General features: G+C 71.8%; 1 protein-coding gene and 1 long non-coding RNA gene across 4 annotated transcripts; both read right to left on the minus strand.

The window, feature by feature from the left end:
* Positions 1 to 2,450: 2,450 nt before the first annotated feature.
* LOC134549423 (uncharacterized) lies at positions 2,451 to 3,376 on the minus strand. The gene is made up of 3 exons (XR_010080102.1): positions 3,264 to 3,376; positions 3,092 to 3,184; positions 2,451 to 2,577 (listed from the first exon to the last, which is right to left on the minus strand). It is a non-coding gene; the product is annotated as an uncharacterized LOC134549423 (long non-coding RNA).
* A 3,811-nt stretch (positions 3,377 to 7,187) lies between these two features.
* On the minus strand, positions 7,188 to 16,555 carry IMPDH1 (inosine monophosphate dehydrogenase 1). Of its 3 annotated transcripts, none has more exons than XM_063397221.1 (16): positions 16,466 to 16,555; positions 14,633 to 14,728; positions 14,092 to 14,140; positions 13,626 to 13,727; positions 13,068 to 13,142; positions 12,647 to 12,853; positions 12,170 to 12,257; positions 11,348 to 11,547; positions 10,602 to 10,692; positions 10,003 to 10,098; positions 9,453 to 9,596; positions 8,870 to 9,014; positions 8,655 to 8,798; positions 8,495 to 8,578; positions 8,015 to 8,031; positions 7,188 to 7,811 (listed from the first exon to the last, which is right to left on the minus strand). In XM_063397221.1, exons 1-16 carry the CDS (start codon positions 16,483 to 16,485, stop codon positions 7,711 to 7,713), a joined length of 1,659 nt encoding a protein of 552 aa, XP_063253291.1. In that variant the 5' UTR covers positions 16,486 to 16,555; the 3' UTR covers positions 7,188 to 7,710. The 3 variants fall into 3 exon arrangements, with proteins under 3 accessions (XP_063253291.1, XP_063253289.1, XP_063253290.1); XM_063397219.1 differs by having other exon boundaries at positions 7,188 to 7,820; positions 16,466 to 16,545; XM_063397220.1 differs by lacking the exons at positions 14,092 to 14,140; positions 14,633 to 14,728; positions 16,466 to 16,555 and having other exon boundaries at positions 7,188 to 7,820; positions 13,557 to 13,629.
* Positions 16,556 to 17,365: the final 810 nt, after the last annotated feature.

Genomic DNA, 17,365 nt, shown 5'->3' on the forward strand with positions numbered 1-17,365 from the left:
ATGTGCCAGGCGTGCCAGAGCCCGGTGCTCCAGGTGTTCCAGGTGTTCCAGGTGTTCCAGGGGTGCCGCTGGTGCTGGTGGTGCCCGGTGTCCCTGTCCCAGAGGTGGCGGTGGTGCCAATTCCTGGTGTCACAGTTTTGCTGTCCCTGGTTGTGCCGGCTGTGCCAGGTGTTCCAGCTGTCCCCGCTGTGCCAGGTGTGCCAGGTTTGCTGGCTGTGCCAGGTTTGCCGGCTGTGCCAGGTGTTCCAGCTGTGCCAGGTGTACCGGCTGTGCCAGGTGTACCGGCTGTGCCAGGTTTGCCGGCTGTGCCAGGTGTTCCAGCTGTGCCAGGTGTGCCAGCTGTGCCAGGTTTGCTGGCTGTGCCAGGTGTGCCAGGTGTGCCAGGTGTGCCAGCTGTGCCAGGTTTGCCGGCTGTGCCAGGTGTTCCAGCTGTGCCAGCTGAGTCAGGAGCACCAACTGTGCCAGCTGTGCCGGCTTTTCCAGTTGTGTTAGGAGCACCAGGTGTGCCAGCTGTGCCAGGTGTGCCAGCTGTGCTGGGTTTGCCAGCTGTGCCGGGTTTTGCAGTTGTGTCAGGAGCACCAGTTGTGCCAGGTTTGCTGCCTATGCCGGGAGTTCTGGCTGTTCCAGCGGTGCCAGCTGTTCCAGCAGTGCCAGGTTTACTGGCTGTGTCAGGAGTGCCAGCTGTTCCAGCGGTGCCAGCTGTTCCAGCGGTGCCAGGTTTACTGGCTGTGTCAGGAGTGCCAGGTGTTCCAGCGGTGCCGGGAGTTCTGGCTGTTCCCGGTTTGTCGGCTGTGTCAGGAGTGCTAGCTGTCCCGGCTGTTCCAGCTGTGCCAGGTGTTCCAGCTGTTCCAGGTTTGCCAGGTGTTCCGGCCGTGCTGGGTTTGCCGGCTGCGTCAGGAGCTCCAGCTGTTCCAGCTGTACCAGCTGTTCCAGCGGTGCCGGCTTTGCTGGCTGTACCAGAAGTTCCCGCTGTGCCAGCTGTTCCAGCTGTGCCAGGTTTGCCGGCTGTGTCAGGAGCACCAGGTGTTCCAGCTGTTCCAGGTGTTCCTGCTGTTCCAGCCGTGCCGGGTGTTCCGGCTGTTCCCGGTTTGCCGCCGGTTCCCGGTTTGCCGGTGGTGTCAGGAGCGCCAGCTGTTCCAGCTGTGCCGCCCCCCGCCGTGCCAGTGGCGCCCGTTCCAGCTGTTCCAGCTGTGCCGATCCCGGTCACGCCGCTGCCGGCGCCCACCCCCGGCATGGCGGAGGTGCCGCCCCCCGGTAAGGCGGTGGTGCTGGTGCCGGTGGTGCCGGTGCTCCCGGCGCTGCCGGCGCTCCCGGCGGTGCTGATGACGCTGATCTCGGTGTTCCCGGTGCTGCCCCGAGCGCTGACCCCGTTGCTCTTGCTTTTCCCGCCGTTCCCGGTGCTGCCCGTCACACCGTTCGCGGTGCTCCCGGTGCCCGCGGCGTTCCCGGTGCCGCCGATCCTGGTGCTCCCGGTGCCCCCGAGGCCCCCGATGCCGCCGTTCCCGGCGCGGAACATTCCCGGCGCTCCCAAGGCCTCGTCGATGGAGCGGCGCAGGTCGATGGGGGAGGGGGGCCGGTACCCGGCCGTGGGGTCCCCGTCCACGTCCAGGGGGGACTCGGGGGGCCCCCCCGCCTCCTCCCCCGGGCCCCGCCCGCCGCCGCCCTCGGGGGGCTCGGGAGGGCCGCCGGGGGGGGCGCGGCCGCTCGGGGGGGCGGCGAAGGCCAGCGCGGCCAGCGCCCCCCCCATGGCGACCTCGGCCAGGCGCCCCCCGAGCTGCAGCCCCCACCAGGCCCAGGGCCCCGGCGGGGGCGTCACGGCCCAGCCCCAGGCCTGCAGCGCCCCGAAGAGCTGCAGCCCCGCGCTCAGCACCGCGCCCACCGCGCCCACGGCCCGCGGGACCCCCGCCCGCGCCCCCGCCCCGCGCTTGCCGCGCCCCCCGCCGCCTCCGCAGCGCCGCAGCCCCCCCAGCGCCAGCGCGGCCGCCAGAGCCGCGAACAGAGCCCGGGGCAGCAGCAGCAGCGCCGGGGGCCCCCCCAGCGCCGCCACGGCCCCCACGACCCCCAGGACCCCCCCCAGGTGCAGCAGCCCCAGCGCCAGCAGCAGCGGCGCGCCCCGTGCGGGGGGCGCCAGCGCCAGCCCCCAGCCCAGGCACGGGAAGGGCGCCTCGAAGAGGGCGCGGGCGGCGGGGGGCGGCAGGCGCCCCCCCAGCTCGTAGGGGTCGAAGAAGAGCGGGAAGGCGCGGGCGAAGCCCGACACGGCCAGGAGCGCCCCCAGCAGCCGCGCCAGGGGCGGCCGCCGCGCCCCCAGCAGCAGCAGCGCCCCCAGCGCGCCCAGCAGCGCGAAGGCGGCCCCCGCCCCATAGACGTGCCCCCCCCAGGCCGCGCCCCACAGCGCCGCCGCCTCGGGCCAGGGGGTGCCCAGGGGCAGGAAGTGGGGCGGCCACGAGAAGGGGGGCGCGGGGGAGGCCCCGCCGGGCTCGGCGCCCCCCGAGCCGCAGGCGGATCCGGGGGTGCAGGCGGAGGCGGCGGCGGGGGGCGGCGCGGCCCCCCGGGAGGGCTGGCGGCCGGGGGAGAGGGCTGCGGGAGACGGGGAGGGGTCAGCGAGGGGGGCAGGGGGTCCCCACACCCTGGGGGCGCCCCGAACCCCCCATTGTTCCTCCCAGGGCCCCCCGTGTCACCCAGGAACCCCCCCCATCCCTCATCTCACCATGAGTCCGGGTGCAGGAGGCCCCCCCCGCGCCCCGGCACCCACAAACTCCCAGATCTCCCCGCTCCGCCAGGACCCCCAAACCCCCCCACCGCCTCCGAGCTCCCCCAGGCGCCAGCACCCCCCACAGCCCCCTCCCTTCCCCCCAGAGGGTCTTCCCCCAGACCCCCCGAAATCCCAGGACCCCCCCGCTGTTCCCAGACCCCCCCGAAACCCAGGACATCCCGAATCCCAGGATCTCCCCACGTCCCAGATCTCCCCCTTTTCCCAGTACCCCATTAAATACAGTCACTACCATACCCCCGGACACCCCCAGAGCCCCCCCTCCCCCCAAGCCCCCCAGGCCCTCCCCAAATCCCCGCCCCCCAAAGCCGCCCCCCCCACCTGGCTCCGCGCCGCTCCCGGCCTCGTCCGGCTCCAGGGACGCGTTGGCCCCCTCAGTGCCCATCCTGGGGGGCACCGTGGGAAACAGGAACCCTGGGGGGCACCGAGGTGTTGGGGGCGTCCCTCAGGGTTGGGGGGCCCTGGGGGGGGCCGGCCCGCCCCGGGCACTCACCGGCGGCGCTGAGTCTCCCGGCGAGCTCCGACAGGCCCGGCAGGAACCGGGGGCGTCCGGGGGCGCCCCGCACGAGGCTGGTGGGGGGCGCGGCGGCCCCCGAGCCCCCCGGGGGAGGATCCAGCCCCGCGGTCAGGTCGATGGCGATGTCCAGCTCCAGCTGCTTGTCCCGGGGGCGCCCCGGGCCGGGGGTGGTGACCCCGCGGCCGGGGGGGCCCCCCGCTTCCTCGGCGGGGCTGGCGGAGCCCTGCTCATCGCCAGGGTCTGGCAGGGTGGGGGGCGCGGCGCTCCGGGGGGGGCCCGGGCTCTTGGGGGCGCCCGGGGGCGTGGGGGGCGCGGGGGGGCGCGGGCCCCCCTGGCTTCGCACCTTGATCTTGAAGTTGAGGCCGAGGTTGAGGGACAGGACGGGGGAGTCGCTGTGGGGCGCGGGGGGCCCCGGGGGGGTCCCGGGGGCGCCGCTGGGGGCCGGGGGGGCGGCGGCGGGGGCGGCCAGGCAGAGCAGCGCCAGCAGCAGGCGGGGGGCGGCCGCGCCCCCCACGGGGGACAGCGGGGACATCGGGGCGGCGGGAGCGGCTGCGGAGACGGGAGAGAAGCGTCAACCCCGGCATCCCAGAGCCCCCCACGACCCCCGTGACACCCCAGAGCCCCTCCCCACCCCAAAGCCCCCCCACGGCACCCTGGAGTCACCCCGGACCCCCGTACCAAGGGAGCGTTCTGAGGGGGGACACGGGAGCACCTGGGGGGACAGGGACAGGAGGGGACAGGAGCACTTGAAGGGACAGGGACAGGAGGGGACAGGAGCACCTGGGGGGAGAGGAGCACCTGGGGGGACAGGAGAGCCCCGGGGAGAGGGACAGGAGGGGACAGGAGCACCTGGGGGAGAGGAGCACCTGGGGGGACAGGAGAGCCCCGGGGAGAGGGACAGGAGGGGACAGGAGCACCTGGGGGAGAGGAGCACCTGGGGGGACAGGAGAGCCCCGGGGAGAGGGACAGGAGGGGACAGGAGCACCTGGGGGAGCAGGAGCACCCCAGGGGCAGGGACAGGGGACAGGAGCACTTAAGGGGACAGGGACAGGAGGGGACCAGGAGCACCTGGGGGGAGAGAGCCAGAAGAGCCAGGAGCATCTGTGGGGACAGGAGAGCCCCGGGGAGAGGGACAGGAGGGGACAGGAGCACTTGATGGGACAGGGGCAGGAGGGGACAGGAGTGCCCCAGGGGCGGGGACAGGAGCGCCCTGGCTGCAGGAGCAGCTGGGACGGGACGGGCGCACTGCAAGGACGGACACACGGGAGCGCTCCGAGACAGGGGACGGGAGCAGCCTGAGGACAGGAGCAGCCCGGAGGGGACACCGGAGCACGTGGGGACAGGAGCCCCTGGGGGGAGGACAGGACCACCCCAGGGGGAACGGGACCACCCCTGGTTTGGGACAGGAGCACTTGTGGGGACACAGGAGCCCCCCGAGGAAGGGACAGGAGCAGCCCGGGTGCCGCGGTGGCACTCGGGGACGGGGGGCACACGGGGCCGCCCCCGCCGCGGGCCGCAGCGGGGGCGTGCGGAGGTGTCCCCTCCCCCGGAGCTCCCCCCGCCCGCGCCAGGTCCCTAATCGGGGTGACAGGGGCTGTCGCCGCGGGGTGGCACCGCGCCCGTCAGGGCGGCGGCGGCGCGGGGACGACGGATGCGAAGTGACACGCGGGACACGCGGGGACCCGCGGCCCCCGCGCAGGACACGCCCGCACCGGGACCCGGCACCCCCCGGAACCGGGACCGGACCCGGCTCTCCGGAACTGCCGCCCCCGCACGGGGCGCTCCCGCAGCCGCCACCCCCCGGAACTGCTGCCCCCGCGCCCCCAGCCCCCCGCCGAGGATGGGGTCCTCGCGCCGCTGTCACCCGTGGGTCACAACCACGCGCGCCGCGCCCTGCCCCCCCGCCCGCCCCCTGCCGCTGTGCCCACGCGTGTGACAGCGACACTGCGGGGGGGGCGCACGGGCACTGCTCAGCCCCACACCTGAGACGCCCCCGCCCCCCGTAAACACCCCACCTGTGCCCCCCCACACCCACCCGTGCCCCCCTTGCACACCCACCTGTGCCCCCCCACACCCACCCGTGCCCCCCTTGCACACCCACCTGTGCCCCCCCACACCCACCCATGCCCCCCTTGCACACCCACCTGTGCCCCCCCCGCACATCCACGTGTGCCCCCCTTGCACACCCCCCCACCCCCCCCTCCCACTCCCCTCCCCCCCGGGTCCTCCCCGCCCCCCCCGGCCGCCCCCCCCCGTCCCGCGCGTGGGTGCGTGTGCGCACGTGTGCGCGCGCGTGACGGCGCGTGCCAGCGCGTGTGCGTGGGACAGCGCGCGCGGGGGCGGCGCGGGGGGGGGGGTCGCAGCTCGGGAGGGTTTGGGGGGGGCACCCCCGAACCCCGAACCCCCAAATCCCGAACCCCCGCTCGCCACCCCCGCCCCCGGCCGGGACCGCCCCCCCCGGACCCCGCACCCCCGGGGCGCCCCCGCACCCGGGCCCCCCCGCGCCTCCAAAGCCCCCCGAACCCCCGGCACCCCCAAACCCGGCTCACCTCTGCCCCCGCAGCCCGGACCTCGCGATCTGCGCCCCCCGGAGACCCCAACCCGGGCACGCCCCGCACCCCCAAACCCCGGCACCCCCGAGCTCCCCCCACCCCGCACCCGCACTCCCGGCTCAGCAGCGCCCATCGGGCCCCAGGCGGGCGCTGCCCCCTCCCCCGCACCCCGGGCACCCCAACCCCGGCCACCCGTGCGCCCCCAGCCCCCCGCGCACCCCCAAACCCACGCCCGCCCCCCCGCACCCACCGGCCTCGGCGGCGGCTCCAGCCCCGGCCCGGCCCCGGCGGCGGCAGCGGCGGGAGGGGCGGGCCGAGCCCCCCCCCACTCCTCCTCCTCCTCCTCCTCCTCCCACCCCCCGGGCCCCCCGGGCTCCCCCCGCCCCAGCCCCCGCCCCTCCCCCGCGGGCACCGGGACCCGGCGGGGCCGCGCGGCCCCGCTGCAGCGGGGGGGGGCTCGTTTGGGGGGGTGTCCCACATCAGGGGGGTCCCATGTTTGAGGGGTCCCCTCTTGGACGGGGTCCCCCATTGCGGGGGGCACATGTTTGGGTTCACAAATTCGGGGGGTCTCACACTTTGAACTGGTCCCACATTTGGGGGTCCCCCACTTGGGGGCCTCCTACATTGGGGGGATGTCCCACATTTGAAGGGGGTCTCACTTTTGGGGGTGCCCTCCATAGGGGAGGGGGTCGCACATTTTTCGAGGGGAATATCTCGTATTTGGGGGTTGTCCTAAATTTGGGGGGGCGGATGTCTCACACTTGGGGGGGGTCTCACTTCTGGGAATGTGCCACATTTGGGGTCCCGGATTCGGGTGGTCCCAGTTCCGGGGGGTCTCAGGTGTGTGCCAAGGTGTGCCAGGTGTGTCCCAACCTTTGCCACATGTGCCACGTGAGCCACCCGTGCCATGTGTGTGCCACCCGTGTGACAGCATTTACCACCCTCTGTCATGTGTGTGCCACCCTCTGTCATGTGTGTGCCACCCTCTGTCATGTGTGTGCCACCGGTGTGACAGCATGTACCACCCCCTGTCATGTGTGTGCCACCCGTGCCATGTGTGCCACCCTGTGTCACGGCATGTGTCCCCCCCCCGGTGCCACGTGTGTCCCCTGGTCCCCGTGCCACCGGCAGGGACAGGGATACGCCGGGGACCGCGCCGGGGGACAGGACCATGGACAGAGACAAGGACGGGGACAGGGGACAGGGACAGGACCATGGACAGGGCCAGGGCCGGGCCAGGGTGAGGGCCAGGCCCGGGGACAGGGATGGAACAGGGATGGGGACAGGGATGGGGACAGGCCCGGCGCAGGGACAGGAACGGGGAAGTGAGCAGGGACACGCCAGGCTCTGATGCTCCAAGACTTTACTCACCCTGGACACAGCGAGTGCGGGGTTCCTCCAGGCCGGGAGGCCCCAGGCCCGTGGGGGGCCCCCAGACATTGTGGGGACCCCGGGGACATTGGGGACGTCCCTGCAGTGCTGGGGGTCCCCTGGAGGCTGCAGGGGTCCCCCTGTCCTCACCCGGGGGGACAGGGGGACACGGCCCTGCAAGCTCCTCAGTGCCAGTGAGGGTTTGGGGTCCCAGAGAGGTTTGGGGTGCCCCTGCACCATTGGGGCTGTTGTGGGGTCCCTGCATCCCCCTCTCCGGAGAGGCTGGGGAGGTCCCCACAGCCTCGTGGTGCCCGGGGGACCCTTTGGGGGGTCCCTGCGCCCCCATTTCTGAGGGCATTGGGGACTCCCCTCCCCTGAGGTGCCCCGAGGGGATTTGGGGACTCCCCGCACCCCCAAGTCCAGGAGGGTTTCCGAGGCCCCCACACCCCCTGTGCTCGGGGGCTTGGGGCTGTCCCCATTTCGGGGGTCCCAGTGCAGCATCAGCAGCGCCGGTGTCGGGGGGCCGGGGGGGTCCCCGCAGGCTCCGGGCGGGGGGCGCCGGCGCGGGGGGACCCCTCCTCAGGGCAGCCGCCTCTCGGCACTGGGGGGACAAGGGGGGCGTCAAAGAGGGGGAAAGGGAACCCCCAAACCCCTTCTGGGGGAGTTGGGACCCCCAAACCCCAGATCCTGGCTGGGAGACTGGGGGTCCCCCCTCCCCCAGCCCCCCCGTCCATCAGGGAGGGGATAAAGGGGGGTAAAGGGGGACCCCCACCCCCCAATCCCAGGGGGTGAGCAGGTACTTACAGGGCAGAACCGTAAAGCTGTGGGGGAGGGGAAGATGAGGGGGGCTGGGGGGGCACAGGAACCCCCCACACCCCAATCCCCCATCCCCGACACTGGGGAAACTGGGGGTACCCCCCGACCCAGTACCGGGGCAACTGGGGGGCCTGTGAGTGGGATCTGAAGTAGTGCCTTCCCCCGCCCCAAATATCCCCCCAGCTCCCTCAAGCCCCCCAGCTCCTGTACCCCTCACGGCCCCCAAACCCCCTCAGCCCCCCAAAACTTCCTCCAAACCCCCTCAGCCCCCCCAAGCCTCCTCCAACCACTCTCAGCCACTCAAAATCTCCCCCAAATCCCCCAGCTCTCCCAAACGCCTCCAGCCCCCAAACCCTCTCCAAACTCCCCCACCCATCCAAAACCCCCCTGGCCCCCTCAGCGCCCCCAACCCCTCCCCCCCAGGCCCCCCAAACCTCCCCAAACCCCCCCAGCCCCGTCCCCACTCACGAGTGCAGCCCGTGCACCCCGCCCTCGACCTGCGCCGCCACCGTCCTGCGCTCGAACTTCAGCTCCCCTGTGAACATCATGGACCTGGGGGCCCGGGGGGGTTTGTGGGGGCTGCCGGGACCCCCCAACCGCCCCCGGAGCCCCCCGAGCCCACACTGACCGCAGCGCCGAGAGGCTGCGAGCGCCCAGGTCCTGGCAGCCGTGCTGCAGCCCGGCCAGCAGGTACGGCACGAACTTGTGGATGGAGCCCTTGTCCTGCACCGAGCCCGACACGCCCTGCGCCACCTTCACCGCGTCCCCCTCGCTGCGGGGACACACAGGGGCTGGGGGGGCGGCCGGGGGCGGCCCCCCTTCCCCCCCGGCCCCTCGGGGTACCTGAAGTAGCGTTTCTGGCTGCCCGGGCCCTGCTCCATGGCGTCCAGCGAGCCCATGCCCCGGTACTGCTTCAGCCGCACGCCCTCCGAGAAAAAGAACTCGCCCGGGGCCTCCGTGGTGGCCGCCAGCAGCGACCCCATCATCACTGGGGGGACACGCCGTCAGGGACCCCCCGGCAGGGCGGGGGGCGTGAAACCCAACCCAGGGTGGGCTAGGGGCCGTGGGATCCCCCCAGGGTGGGCTGGGGGCCGTGGGATCCCCCCAGGGTGGGCTGGGGGCCGTGGGATCCCCCCAGGGTGGGCTGGGGGCCGTGGGATCCCCCCAGGGTGGGCTAGGGGCCGTGGGATCCCCCCAGGGTGGGCTGGGGGCCGTGGGATCCCCCAGGGTGGGCTGGGGGCCGTGGGATCCCCCCAGGGTGGGCTGGGGGCCGTGGGATCCCCCCAGGGTGGGCTGGGGGCTGTGGGATCCCCCCAGGGTGGGCTGGGGGCCGTGGGATCCCCAGGGTGGGCTGGGGGCTGTGGGGTCCCCCAGGGTGCCCCCTCTGGGTGCTGGGTGTCCCCTCTGATCCCCCCCCTGCCCTCACCAGTGGAGGCTCCCAGTGCCAGCGCCTTCACAGCGTGGCCGGGGCTGCGGATGCCACCATCAGCGATGACGGGGACACCGAAACGCCGCGCGTACTCGGCCACGCGGTACACGGCCGTGGCCTGGGCACGGCCACACGCCAGCACTGCCACGGGGACAGGGACACTGTAAGGGACACGGCCGTGGCCTGGGCACGGCCACACGCCAGCACTGCCACGGGGACAGGGACACTGTAAGGGACACGGCCGTGGCCTGGGCACGGCCACACGCCAGCACTGCCACGGGGACAGGGACACTGTAAGGGACACAGCCGTGGCCTGGGCACGGCCACACGCCAGCACTGCCACGGGGACAGGGACAGCGGCAGGAGGGACACAGCCATGGCCTGAGCCTGGCCACGTGCCAGCACTGGCAGAGGGACAGGATCAGGGACAGGGACACAGTCATGGGGACAGGGACATGGGGGCAGGGGGACAGCGGGTACAGGGACACACTGAAGGGCACCATGGGGACACTTCAGGGGTGTCCAGGGGGTCCCGGGTGTCACCCACCTTCCTGGGTGATGCAGATGGAGCCGCTGCCCATCCCCACCCGCAGCGCGTCCACCCCGGCGTCAATCAGGTTCTTGGCCTGGGCCGCTGTCACCACTGCAGGGGACACCCCAAAATGGCACCCGACAGTGCCCAGGGCACCCTGAACCCCTCCTCACCACTGCGGGGCTGCACCCCACACACGGCACCCCAAAACAGCAGCCCCAAAGGGGCACCCCAAATCCTGCCCCACCCTCCCAAATCCTGCCCCACTATGACAGGGGGGCACCTTAAAAATAGCCCCCCAAAATGGCACCTAAATCCCACCCCACCACCGCAGGGGACACCCCAAATCCCACCCCACCCCTGCAGGGGACACCCCAAATCCACCCCACCACCGCAGGGGACACCCCAAATCCCACCCCACCACTGCAGGGGACACCCCAAATCCACCCCACCACCGCAGGGGACACCCCAAATCCACCTCACCCCTGCAGGGGACACCCCAAATCCCACCCCGCTTCCCCCACCTCCCTTTTGGGGTCGCCCCATTTCCCCATCCCTGCCCCCCGGCTGCAGCCCGGGCAGTGCCCCCGTGCCCCCCCGGGCTGGGGTCTCACCGTTGCCCCCCACCACCTGCAGCTCGGGGTACTTGGCCTTGATGTAGCGGATCATGCTCAGCTGGTACCGGGAGTTCCCCTGCGACGAGTCCTGGGGCCAGTTTGGGGTGCGGGGCAGGAGGTTGGGGTGGGGTTCAGTGAGGAGGGGGTGTTGCCTTCCGACCAGCACAAGCAGCTCCATCCCCATCCCCATCCCCTCCCTTCTGGGGTCCTATGGCTTTTGGGGTGCCTCCACTCCCCTATTTTTAGGGTTCCCCCCTGCACCCCCCCCGCCCCATTCCTCCATCCTCCCCCCCCCGTTTTTGGGATGCTGCCCCTCCCCCATTTCCATGTCTCCCCTTTTCCATCCCCCCCATTTTGGGCTCTCACATTTTTTGGGGTGCCCTTATCCCCATTTTCAGGGACCCATCCACACCACGAGCTCCACCCCCCTGCCCCAGCAGCTCCAGCCCCGTCCCCTTCCTCACCCTCCTCCCTCCAGCCCCCTGGCACTGGGAGCCCCGGGTTTTGGGGTCCCCCACGCCCGCAGCCCCTGGTTTTGGGGTGTCCCGGTTTCGGGGTGTCCCGGTTTCGGGGTGTCTGGGTTTCGGGGTGTCCGGGTTTCGGGGTGTCCCGGTTTTAGGGTGCCCCGGTTTTAGGGTGTCCCTGTTTCGGGGTGTCTGGGTTTTGGGGTGTCCCGGTCTCGGGGTGTCCCGGGTTTTGGGGTGTCCCGGTCTCGGGGTGTCCCGGTTCCGGGGTTCACGCACCAGCACCACGAGGTCGGCGCCCGCCTGCACCAGCAGGTCCAGCCGGTATTTGTCGTCCTCGCGGGTGCCGATGGCGGCCCCGACCCGCAGCTGCTTCCGCCCGTCCTTGGAGGCCGCCGGGTGCTCCCGGTTCTTCTTCAGGTCCGTGCGCGCCATCAGCGCCACCAGCTCGTCGCGGCTGTTGACGATGGGCAGCTTCCCTGCGGGGACAGGCGGGGACAGCTCGCCCGGGCCCGGGGACGCGGCGGGGACACCGAAGGGAGCCCGCGCGCAGGGTGACCACGGCCACCAGCTCCTCGCTGCTGGTGTCACTGCCCTGGGGTCACCCGGGGGCGGAGGGCACTGCGGGGCTGTGGGGACACGGGGACAGGGATGTGTCCCAGGGATGGGGTCACATGGGGAGGACCCCCGGGACAGGAATGGGGGACACAGCGCTGGCCCCAGGGACAAGGAGGGCACCTGAAGGACGGGGTGGGGATGGCCACCAGCTCATCAGTGCAGGCCCTGCCAGCAGCCCTGGGGACACGGCGGGGACAATGTCACCAGGAGATGGGGGTGTGGAGGGACAGGGACAGGGGACATCCCCTATGGGGTGCCCAGGGTGACACAGGGGTGCCCCCGAATGGAGGTGACCCCTGGGGGGTGACACCTGGCAGGTGCTGTGAGAATCCCCACGGGGTGACAGGGAGGTGCCTCCAGGGGTGACAGGGGACTCAGGGGGTGACAGGGGACTCGGGGAGTGTGACAGGTGACTCAAGGGGTGACAGGGGACTCGGGGAGTGTGACAGGTGACTGAGGGGGTGACAGGTGCCCCCCCTGCACCTTTCTTGCTGCGCTGCAGGATCTCGTTGGCCTCTTTGAGGGTGACACCGGCTGGGGCCACCACCAAGTCCCTGCGCTTGGTCATCACCTGGGGACACAGGGACACGTGTCACTAGCATTGGCAGAGGTGCTGGCACTAGCACTGTCTGGCACTGCCACTGTCACCAGTAGTGGCACTGACATTGTCAGTGGCACTGTCACCTCCACTGCCACCAGCACTGTCACCATCATTGTCTCTCACTGTCACATGCACTGGCACTGTCACAGGCACGGGTACTGTCACTGTCACCTGCACTGTGTGTCACTGTCACCTTCACTGTCACCCGCACTGGGGGGCCCAGGGCCACCATGGGCAGCTCCCACTCCGATCTCTCCAACCTCCCGCCCATCCCATCCCATCCCACCCCACACCTCACACCCTGTCCCTCCTGTCCCCCCTGTCCCCCCATCCCCCTTGTCCCCCAGCCCCACACCCACCTCTGCCAGGGGGGTGGCCCTGTCCTGCTCCCGCAGGAAGTCGATGTCGCGGGAGGTGACGATGCCCTCGAGCCGCCCCCCCAGGCGCCCCGAGTGGGTGACGGGGACCCCCGAGAAGCCGAGCCGGGCCTTGGCGTCCCATACGTCCCCCACGGTGTGCGCCGGGCTCATCACCAGCGGCTCCGTGATGAAACCCTGCTCGAACCGCTGGGGACACCGCGACACCGTCACCGGGGGCACGGGGGGACGGGGGGACAGCGGCACCAGGGGCACAGGGACACGGGGAGCTCAGGGACACGGGGGCACAAGGACAGGGAACACCGAGGGGACCCCCAAACGGGTGCTGATGGCCCCCAGCTGATCACGGCTGGCAGCTGCCCAGGGGACTGGGGGGTCCCAGCGCGGGTCCCCCTGGGCTCACCTTGACCTTGCGCACCTCGCTGGCCTGGAACTCGGGGGTGCAGTTGTGGTGGATGATGCCGATGCCGCCGTTCAGCTGGGGGGGGAAGGGGGCCGTGGGTTCCCGAGCTCCAGCTGGGTGGGCACCCCCCTGCAGCCCCCCCTGCAGCCCCCCGGCTCCCCCCCTGCTCCCCCCTGCAGCCCTCGGGGACAGTGCCCCCCTTGCCCAGCTCCCTGGATGCCCCCCGAGCACCCAGGCTGCCCCCCCAGTCTGGCAGGGATACCCCCAGGCACTTCCACAACCCCCTGGATGCCCCCTCAGTGCCCTTCCAGCCATGGGGACAGCCATGTCTCCCCCAGTGACCGTGTCCCCCACAGTGTCCCCTCAGTGTACCCCACTCACAGCCACGGTGATGGCCATGTCCCCCTCGGTGACCGTGTCCCCCCAGTGTCCCCTCAGTGACCATGTCCCCCCAGTGTCCCCCATGTCCCCCCAGTGTCCCCCGCTCACGGCCATGGCGATGGCCATGTCCCCCTCGGTGACCATGTCCCCTCAGCCCCCCCAGTGTCCCCTGCTCACGGCCATGGCGATGGCCATGTCCCCCTCGGTGACCGTGTCCATGGGGGATGACACCAGGGGCGTCTTCAGGGTGATGGTTCGGGTCAGTGCTGACGTCAGGTCCTGGGGGAGGGGAGCACCCCTAAAATCCTGGGCCCCCTCGAGGAGCATGGGGGTTCCCTCTGAGGAATGGGGTGCCCCCACTGACCCCCCTGCCCTCCCAGCACCCCCAAATGCACAGGGACCCTGCACCCCCTTAAGGGCTGAGGTTCCTTGAGCCCCCCCACACCCCAAAACCTGCAAGGACCCCATGGGCACCCCCCAACTCCACAGAATCACAGGGGGGGGCCAGGAGGGGGATGGGGTCACCCCAGGGTGGGGGGCACAGGGGGGTCCAGAGCCAGGGGAGCCACCTCGGTGGGGAGAGCACAGGAGGGGTCCCAGGGGGATCTTGGGAGGCACAGGGGGGTCCTGGGGGGTCACTCACCACCTCGTCGGCCGTGAAGTCGATGTAGCCGGGGAGGATGAGGAAGTCACTGTGGGGGGACAAAGGGCTGGGACCCCCCTGCCCCCCCAAACTGACCCAGACCCACCGGGGGGGAACAAACCCCTGAGGGACCCCCTGGGAGGGGCACCCGAGGTGGGGGGAGGCAGCGAGGGAGGGGGGATGTGTGAGCTGGGGAGGCTCAGGGGGCTCCTGGGGGTCTGGAAGGGTTTCGGGGGGGGCTGGGGGTTCCTGAGGGGTTGGCAGGGGGGCCGGGTGGTTCTTGGGGTGGGGCCTGGGAGTCCCCCTGGGGCTTCTGGGGGGGAACTGGGGGATCGCTGTGGGGATTCCCTGGGGCTGCCATGGGGGGGACTTGGGGGCTTCCTTGGGGAGGGGTCTGGGGGGTGTTGGGAGGTTCCTGGGGGTTCAGGTGGCCCCAGGGAGGCACCCGGGGGTGCCGGGCTGTGCTTGGGGGGGTCTGGAGGGGCCTGTGAGGGTCAGGTGGTGCTGAGGGAGGGCAGAGGGTTTTGGGGGTCACCCGCACTTGTAGGTGAGGCCATCGGCGCAGGCGAAGAGCTGCTGGGCCGTGAGCCCGTCCTCGGGCACGTAGCCGGCGCCGCTGATCAGCTGCTGCGCCATGCTGGGGAGGCAGGCTGGCACCGGGACCCCCAGAACGCCCCCGGGACCCCCAGAACACCCCCGAGACCCCCGCCCCACCCCCAGGGCCACGCTGGGGGAGGCAGGCTGGCACCGGGACCCCCAGAACGCCCCCGGGACCCCCAGAACACCCCCGGGACCCCCGCCCCACCCCCAGGGCTACGCTGGGGGAGGCTGGCACGGGATCCCCTCGGAACAGCCCCGGGGCCTCCCCGGACCCCCACCCACACCAGGAACCTCCCAGGACTGGGACCCCCACCCGCACTGGGACAGAATTCCCCAGGATCCCCCCAATCACACCGGGACAGGGACCCCTACCTGCACCAAGACCATCCCCACCCGAGGCTGGGACCCCCAAACCACACCGGGATCCCCACCTGGGGATCCCACCTGGTCCATCTCCTTCCCCACCCAGGACTGGGACCCCCGCCCACACCCACACCCGGGCTGAGGGGGGTCCCGGTCCCGGGGGGATCTCGGGGGGTTCCCTCTCACAGAGGGGCAGATCCCGCTGGGGGAATTCCTGAGCGGGTCATGGAGGGGTCACTCGAGGGGACCCCCAAGGGGGTGTCCTGTGGGGGTTTTCGGGAGGAACCCTGGTCCCGTGGGGGTCCCCGGGAGGTTCCTCTTTGGTCTCGGGAGGTTCCCGGGGGTCCCAGGGGTCTGTCCCGTTCCCGTGGGGTCCCAGGGCTCTGTCCCGTTCCCGTGGGGGTCCCGTGGGGTCCCAGGGGTCTGTCCCGTTCCCGTGGGGGTCCCGGGGCTCTGTCCCGTTCCCGCGGGGGTCCCGGGGCTCTGTCCCGTTCCCGCGGGGGTCCCGGGGCTCTGTCCCGTTCCCGCGGGGGTCCCGGGGCTCTGTCCCGTTCCCGCGGGGGTCCCGGGGCTCTGTCCCGTTCCCGCGGGGTTCCCGCGCGTTGCTCTCCCGCAGCGGCCCCGGCGCAGGGCGTGGCCGTGGGTGTGGCCAGGGGCGGGGCCGCTCCCGGGGGCGTGGCCAGCGCCGGGACTGGCCGCCGCAGCCCCCCCCCCTCCCAGCCTGCCCAGCGCCTCCCAGTGCCCTCCTCGGTCCCGATGCCCCGGGAGCGGCCCCAGCGCTCCCAGAAACCCCGGCCGCACCCCCGGGGACCCCCCATCCCCCAGCGCTCCCAGAAACCCCGGCCGCACCCCCGGGGACCCCCCCATCCCCCAGCGCTCCCAGAAACCCCGGCCGCACCCCCGGGGACCCCCCCATCCCCCAGCGCTCCCAGAAACCCCGGCCGCACCCCCGGGGACCCCCCCATCCCCCAGCGCTCCCAGAAACCCCGGCCGCACCCCCGGGGACCCCCCCATCCCCCAGCGCCCCCACCATAGCCCCTCCTGCACCTCACAGCGCTCCCAGTAGCCCCACCCGTATCCCCCGGTAACCCCAGTAGCCTCCACCTCCCACCCCCCACCGCTGCCCCACAGTCCCCAGTAACCGCCGGGAACCCGCCCTCAGTAGCCCCCGGTACCCCCCACTGCTGCCCCTCCGCCTCCCGGTACCCCCCGGTACCCCCCGCCGCCCCCCAGTGACACCCCCGGTGTCCCGTCACTGCTGCTCCCTCCCGCCCCAGTAACACTCCAGTCCCTCCCAGTGCCCCCCACTACAGCCCTTCCCTCGCCCTGTGCCCCCCATCTCCGCCCGGTGCCGCTGCCCCGCTCCCAGTGCCCCCAGTGCCCCCCAGTGCCCCCAGTAACCCCTCCGTACCTGGGCTCCCCCTCGCCCATGGCGCTGAGCGCCGCCGGGGGCGGGGCCTCGGGACCACGCCCACGGCCCCGCCCCACCACGGCCCCGCCCACCGGCGGAGCTCCGGGGACACCCCCGAGCCCCGGACTGGGGAACCCCCGGGTCCCGGGATTAGGGAACCGCCAAGCCCCGGGATTGGGGAACCCCCCTGCTTTGGGGTTTGGGGCACCCCCTTTTCTGCGGGGCAGGCCCTGGGTTTGGCGGTGAGTGCACCCCTCTTTCGGGTACACTCGTTTTTTGGGGTGCAATCCTTTATTTTGCACGCTCCTTTATTTTTGCCTGCTATTTTGGGATGTATTCCTCTGGTTTGGGTGCGCCCCCTGCATTTGGGTGCCCTCTCCCCCCCCTTTGAGTGCTCCTTTTTTTGGGTGCACTTCCTTCCTTGGGGAGCAGCTCTCTATTTAGGGTGCCCCACTCTGTTTTGGGTGCTCCCCGTTTTTGGGTGCATCCCCTGATTTTGGGGTGTCTCCCCTTAGGGAGGACACGCCCCCTCCCCTTGGGGCCCCCCTGGCCCCGGGTGGCTCTGGGGACAGCCCGCGCCCCCCCAGGGTTGTTTGTGCGGCCGCTAACGAGCCCCGGGGGACGGGGCGGCAAAGCAGCCGCACCTGGGAGCACCTGGGAGCACCTGGGAGCACCTGTAATAGCACGTGTGAGCACCTGTGTGAGCAACTGTGTGAGCAACTGGGAGCACCTGTGTGAGCACCTGTGTGAGCACCTGTGTGAGCACCTGTGTGAGCACCTGGGAGCACCTGTGATCACCTGTAATAGCACCTGAGCTCACCGGTGTGAGCACCTGTGTGAGCACCTGTGTGAGCACCGGTGTGAGCAACTGTGTGAGCAACTGTGTGAGCAACTGTGTGA

Source organism: Prinia subflava, chromosome 4 (assembly GCF_021018805.1).
Source record: "Prinia subflava isolate CZ2003 ecotype Zambia chromosome 4, Cam_Psub_1.2, whole genome shotgun sequence".
Classification (NCBI taxonomy): domain Eukaryota; kingdom Metazoa; phylum Chordata; class Aves; order Passeriformes; family Cisticolidae; genus Prinia; species Prinia subflava.